The sequence below is a fragment of the Dermacentor andersoni genome, chromosome 4 (assembly GCF_023375885.2).
Source record: "Dermacentor andersoni chromosome 4, qqDerAnde1_hic_scaffold, whole genome shotgun sequence".
Taxonomy (NCBI): Eukaryota; Metazoa; Arthropoda; class Arachnida; order Ixodida; family Ixodidae; genus Dermacentor; species Dermacentor andersoni.
Window position 1 is genome coordinate 161,745,819 of NC_092817.1, and position 7,224 is coordinate 161,753,042.

Below are 7,224 nucleotides of genomic sequence, written 5' to 3' on the forward strand. Positions count from 1 at the left end.
CTTGCTCCCCCTGGCACGGTGTAGGGTCCTCATTTAATGGATGGCCCCACAAACCGCCGAGACGTGGCATAGCGAGCAGATTCTTTGGGGAAGTATGAAGGACTGGGAAGTATGAATCAAGTTCACACCAACTTGTGCAGTTTGCGGTCGATGATTGGATGGCCACGGAAGGGCTCTGCGATGGCTTGTTAGGGATCCACAGCTTCACGACAATCGCATATTTTTCATAGTAGCCAGGATAACCATGAGATAGGGTTATCTACGTGACAACCGCTCACAATGTCTGTCCAGAACAAGGAGCCAAGGAAGGCGACAAGCCAGAACACTGAGCAGAAAGGTTGGAACCTAGACATGCCAGTTTGATTACGATAGCAATTATGCCGACCTTTCGGCCACGCTTACGGTGTCAGCATCATGTTCTGGCCACCTCCTCCGTGTATTGGGCAATGAAAGAGAACGCAAAACAGGCGTTGCACATATAATGCTCACAGCGTTCCTCTCTCGAACATGACGTGCTATGCTGGAGCACTGGCACATTAACGCAGGATTTAAAAAATGCACTTCGCAGCATGGATAATACTTCACAATATGCTGGCCACAGAATATCTTGTGATGTAACCATAGGTGCAGTGAAAATGAATACGTCAGCCTGTCTGTCGTCTTGTCTCACAGTGAGGCTGAAGACTACCTACCAAGTGCACTCTGACATGGCCATATGTTACAGCACTCTAAAACCGCATAGCATTAAACGATAGAGTAATAAGTATCCCAGCAGCACATCTCAGCAGATGTATTGAAATGCTAGTGCTTTATTTTATCAATTATCTTCCAGTGGTTTGTAGTCAATACTTTTATGCATTTTGCATGTGGCAGTTGATTTTTCAGAGCAGGTCTAATCATTTGTGCTTTGAGGTGATATGCCGTTCAATGTAAAGTTTAATATTTTCGTAAGTGTTTGTGATTCTGAAGCATTATCCTGGCTTTATGTAGAAATTTAGACGCAATGCATGAAGGGGATAGGTTCTTTGTACAGTCCATGACGAATAAGCTGTCTGCCCCCTCACGATCACTGCATAAAGTTGGATGGCATTTCAAAGGGCTCCTTGTTAGTCCGAATTGTAAATTTTGGTGACAGTAGACTGGAAGCTTTAGAGTGCCACCTAGAGATTGTCTTACTACAAGAATTTTGTAAATTAGTTAATTGTTAGAGGTGATAGTAGAAATTGAATTGTGACATTGCCATGCTGCCAGTAGATGGGCTTCGCTGCCAGTGTAGGCACTCTTTCCTTCGCCTCAACTAATACCTGTGCCACACGGGCAAGGTTAATGTCATTAAAGGTTTAAGACTTCATGGTTCTTAGTGCCATTATATTTCGATCGCTGCTATACATGCGCACGCTTAATGAGATTAAGCGTTGCGATGGCGATAGCAGCAGTGAAACGGTAAAGTTTGCTTGCCAATCGTAATACAATAAAAAACAGTTATCTAGAGAGCAGATGTTTGAGAAATGGCGTGAGAAACATTAATCGACGTATTGTATGTAGTTTACTTCAGGAATGTCATTGTTGCACCCAGCCGTAAACTGTTTGAAGCCAAAGCTAGCTCGACGGCCAATCCATAGCGTAGCCAAAGCATTGAAATTGGAAAAATAGCGCTCACAGCTTCAGAGCTCTCAAGCAGCGATCCTGAAGAATTTGACCGTGTGCTCCAGTTTGTTCTGGCATATGTGCTTCTTCGAGTCAAGCATCGTCGAGAAATTCGAAGGCTTCAGTATGAGGCCAACAAGGCAAGGAGCCGCCGCCGTGCAATCGAACAGCTTCTCCTGGCTAACGCACTCATGATTAGTGCTCTAGCCATGAGTAGCGGCAAGATTGCCTGCTGACCTCTAAGAAAATAAAGAGCTACTTTTAAAGAAGGGAAGAAAATATTAGTTGTTTTTATCTACAAGTTTGCTTAATATCGTGAGAATATGGTCACTACAGCCACGGCGGGGACATTGTAAGCGAGAGTACGCATTCGATGACCAAGTGAGTTGTAATAATTGTAAGAATGCACTGCGCCACGAGAAAGAGCAATTTTTTAAAGAAAGTGAAGAATATATTAATTGTTCTTCACTAATAGTTTGTTTAGTCACGTCAGAATGTGGAGACATTGGGAACGAGAGTACGCATTTGACGGCAAAGTTAGTTACGAGAATGCACTACATCGCGAATGGCATTAAGCATTAATGCCATTAAGCATGTCCGTGTGGCACCCCACGAATGACATTAAAGTTTAAGGCATTTGCCAGTTAATGTCATTTTCTGTGCCCGTGTGGCAGGGGTATAACATCCACAACCGACATTCGTTCCCTGCCTCCTCCAGCACCGCAGCCAAGGGATCACATCACGTTACATCGCCAGCCTTGCCTCTTTTTGTTGCGTCATGCACTCCCAGTCAAAGTATATATTGCACTTTCTGCCTCGGTTGATATACCACAATCACATGCCCTAGTTGGTGACATTGCAGGCGGTCCGTTTTTCGTAGACTTATTTCTCCATGCAACCTTAGCTCTATGGCTGGAAGTGGGGCTCCCTCGAGAGGAAGGGCATGAGGATTTCTGTTTGAAATTTCAGCTGTTTTCATGAGGTGCAGCGGTTTTATATTTTGAAGATGTGATTGCCACCTGGTGATCTACATAACGTGTCGGCTTGCAGTACCCAAACCTGGTGAGGGGTCCTTTAAGAATGCAGGAGGACCTGAAGTCACGAGTTTGAATCTCGGCTGCCGTGTTCACATTTTGATGGTGGTGAAATGCAAAAACATGTGTCTACTACACTTGCATGCACATTCAGTAACCAATGGTAGTCTGAATTCATTTGGAGCCCTCCACTATAATGTCCCTCATAGCCCATTGTGCAGTTTCAGGTTGTTAACCCCATATTTTAATAGTTTACCGCACTTAAGAATGAAAGAGGCACTTAAACTATTTCTATGATTCAAACTGATGGAAGTGTTAGGAAGCCCTATCTGTAGGTGCTATCTGTCGACAGTGCCAAAGTGACAATTTGCTTTTCTTCTTCCAACAGAGGAAGTACCGACGAAAGACCTGCTGTCTGCTCGTTCTCGTGGTCGTGGTGGCTGCCGTAGTGGCCCTGGTCATCTACTTCTCCATCAAGTAGTCCCACCAGCACCAACTATGGCCAGCCTCCACTGTTGCCTGCACTGTGCACGCACATGCCGTTTTTCAAATGTTACCGGTGGTAATCGGAGCGAAACATACGCTATGGATGCCTTCTCGGTGAAAATTGCGAGGTCTATGTTTCATGTGTGCATTTGTTTAAGGAAGACAGACGGAAAACCTTTGTCATGTGCCCCCTATATGTGGCTCAAGTCGTCGCGGGCATCTCGAGTTCTGTTAACCAGAGGGTGATGTAGCAGTTAAATGTTCACCGTTTACAGCAAAACCCAAAGACTATAGCCAGGGAAAAGTTTCTCGCTGTTTGTTGACATCGCCGACTACTACTATTAACAAGAGCCACTGACATGCCGTTTGGGATCCTACACATTTTGGCTCACAGATCATTTCAGTGACTGCAAATGATGTTCACACAGTCTGTGGAACGCCTACTTCTAGCATTGGGCTGGGCTGGAACCGAAATTCACGCCATTGGCACTTCTGACTTCTTGAGGCCTCAAGATATGGAAGGTCCTTTGCTGGACTTGCCAGCACATGTTAGCCCGATGCTGAAGGCACACATGCGGCATCCAACTTTTAATAAGCCTTGATAAACTGGTTCTTTGAGCACTGTGCTACTGTAGGTGTAGTACTTATTTAATTGCCATGACAACGGTACTGTGCTTGATACCCTGACATATTGGTCCTTTATGCCTTGAGGCTATCGAGGACAGGCTTCCTCCTTACCTGTTCAGACTTGCGGGACCAACGTTTTGTTACGCAGTTCAGTGACGCTTCTTCACGTTATTGGAGTGATTGTTTTCGTTGTGCAGAGCTGCACATTTTCCCACTCAAGTGTCACTCAAACTTGCAGCCAATCAGGAGCCAAGTCATTTTAACCAATCAACTTTTCTTTATAGGTCTACTTAGTGTTTGGATGTGACTGACCACTACTTTCAATGATTGCACTGTTTCCTGGATGCTTAATGGGAAGATGTGCAGGATGCAAGTGCCATATTGAGCAAATCATGCGGGCTCAAAACTGGTTGTCACGACTCGGAAGGTTTTAGGTCACGACAAACAGCTTATATGATATATGATAAAAGATGGCAGTAAAGGGAGGTAAAGGCTTGCATGTTCTATCCTTCTTGTTTCTTTTCCATGCATGGTTGCGAATTGCACAAGTGAGAGGGAAAACCTGGACGATGCATAGACGCAGGTCAAAGAAATGACAGGCAAACACAATATTTTCTTTGCTCCAAGTGGGGCAATGGGCTCATAAAGAGAGATCAAATAAAGAGAACTGCAAGGCATTTAAACTGACATTTGAAGCATGGAGTTTAATAGTAATATTGCTAGAGGGAGATCTGCTAAGGCAGCACGGGAAAAATGGTTGGTATGTGTATTTGTTTAAACATCGTCCTTCTGGCTTCCATTGACCATGTTGAAGTTAATTTGTCATTGGACATTCTTGGTATAGCAATGATTTGCCTCACTTAGCTGTTAACTTCGATCGTACGACTCTTTTCAAAACATTCGTACAATTGGAAAACAAAACCATTTGTATAGTATAGTCGGACATCAGTACCCAAGCTGAGCTTACCCCTTAAGTAGCCAATAAGTGCTCACAAGTTTAGAATGGGCCATTTCAAGTTACTCTTGCTGAGATATTTGACATTTTTGCTACTAGAATACATATTTTAAGCCACATAGAAACAATGTTTTGCTTCAATATACTGATACTGTTTTGGAATCCGCATGTTTGGCTTCCATAAACCAGGACTCATTGAAATAAGGCATGACCAAGCAAATTTTAAATTTGCTTTGTTATACCCAATAATTTGTCATTTGTGTTTGTTGTAGTGAGGCTCAGCTACACTCTAAGGAAATTTTTAGGAAAGCAGTTAATGAAACGGAACCACAAAGAGCAGTAATAGAACCTGCAAAGCGCTTTATTTTCTTAACTGAGCCAGATCATTGAAAATGTTTGTGCTACCCATAACTTCCCCAGTGGTCAAACAACTGCATCTCTAGTGAAACAGCATGAAGCTCTGTGCGGTCACCATCACAAGAGAACCAAAGCAGCTTCAAGAAAGAAAGAAAGCAATGTGCTATCCAATTTGTTAGTAGCAAACACTCCTCTAAAGTAAATTTTTTCTGTACGGAGCAGAGTGGACACCACGCTGAGTGGTCTTTGAAGCAGAAACATGAAACTGGCTTTTCTGCTGTTTTTCTTCTGACTGTAGTGTGTACAACATGAAGGTAAAAATGCTCAGTATCAGTACTAGTTCCTCTACCAGCTGCGATTTAAAAAAAAAACTGATCACTGATATGCGGCTGTTCACTCATTGGACTGGGTAAGCTTGTTTTCTCTGATGCTGAACAAAACTGCATTCAACGTGCGCTACTTTTCTATGGCCTCCTCCAAGAAGCTTGTAGAGTCTTTGCTGTGGCTGAATTTCACCTCCCTTCTTTTTTTTCCTTTCCTTCATCAAGCCGCTGGCCAAGCCTTTGTTACGCATGCCTCAAAATCGTTTCACAACAACGGGCATGTGGATTTACCGTCCACCTCCTTCTTCTTAGTTTTTTTTCAATATAGTACATGTATATTACTTGAACCTGTTGTTTTGTATGCGTTGCATGCTGTATAATAAAGGATTGCTTGTATGTTGTGTTTGCTACTAAATGCTGACGTCTTGTTTCCTGCTGTTTGTCAGCTTTGCCAGCAGCGACTCGCGTTGTCGCCCAAAGTTAGCAAAGACCCGCTGCAGCGGTTGAGTGGCTGTGTTGCTGCCACACATGAGGTTGAGGGTTTGGTTCCTGGCTGCAGCAACTGAATTCCGATCGGGGTGGCGTTTAAAAACACTTGTGCACTGTGCTATGGGTGCACTTCAAAAGTCCCAGTTGAGCAAAGCTAAAATGGGGCAGAAAAATATTTACCACAGGGAACGATATGTCTCGTAATTAAGCGGTATTTTGTTAAAAGCAATAATGCTTTGAAAGAGCCATTAGCACTCCCATAATTTCTATTGGAAGGGGGAATTCTGGCATGGAAATCGTTGCGACCATTAAGAGGAGGACCTTCCACGGAAGGATAGAAGTGGGGGAGGTGTCATTACAACCCTTAAATCCCCGTGCCCGTGCTCCACTGAAAAGGACCATGGTAATGTGGGATGTGTACTCTAACACTTTGGAAGCTTGTAAAACAGTGCACTGAAACAAAGCTGGACTCTATAGGGGCAACACGATAACGGCAAGTTTCTGATGATGCCTGTTGGCTACTGCCTCGTCTTTCGGTTACGATCATGTGATGCAACCACGGTCCCGAGGATATGCCGCCACCTTGTCGACTGGCCTCTCCAGTGATCTTTGCCTGTACAGGTTCACAAAGAAAAGCAAAGTGTCACGGTGTATATTGTGCAGAGCTGTCAAGTGTGGTTTTCCTGCTTCACATTTCACACCGAGTGTAGTCTAATGCCACTCTGCTTGGGATAGCTCCGTATTAAAGTGCGTGCACAGCAGTGAGAAGCTCGTAAAACTTGAATTAGAGGGATTTGATTGTACAGTCGAATCTTGATAATTCTAACTCGAAGGGGCCCGAAAATTTCTTCGAATTGAAAGAAGTTCGAATTGAAGGAAGCTTAATGAATAGAGGACTTAGCTGCAGTGGCCCATGTGCACTGAGCTAAAGCATGAGTTGGAAGTTCCAGAAGATTTAGCTGCACGTGTTCACAAATCGCAGTCAACGTTCGACTTTTCCGACTTCCTAGGGGGCCGCGAAAACGTCCGAAGAAATTAATGCATGCCTTTTGCTGTCCCCGCAGGGCCGCATTAAGAAAAACGGGGGCCCTGGGCTAATGCGCATGCAGGCCCCCTTTCCCTATACAGACCCACCCCCCTCCTGTCGCCTGCTACGCTACTGGGAATATGTAATGTTTCATTTTAATTCCACCAAATTAAAAAGAACAAAGTGCGATCAACGGGATTAGTATTGTTATTAATATAAGGAAAACAACACTTGCTTGAAACACGTGCTGTTGTAAACACCAACACATACGTTCACTTT

The 7,224-nt window shown here is 44.0% G+C and overlaps 1 protein-coding gene across 3 annotated transcripts in view; it reads left to right on the forward strand.

The window, feature by feature from the left end:
• LOC126538272 (syntaxin-12-like) overlaps positions 1-5,844 on the forward strand; it is a 46,029-nt gene extending 40,185 nt beyond the window's left edge. Inside the window, exon 8 of one of the 3 annotated variants that reach the window (XM_055074634.2) lies at positions 3,070-5,844. In XM_055074634.2, the coding sequence (XP_054930609.2) occupies positions 3,070-3,413 (344 nt within the window). In that variant the 3' untranslated portion in view covers positions 3,414-5,844. The remainder of the gene's footprint in view (positions 1-3,069) is intronic. The other 2 variants (XM_055074635.2, XM_050185147.3) reach the window with 2 other exon arrangements.
• The last annotated feature ends 1,380 nt before the right edge of the window (positions 5,845-7,224 follow it).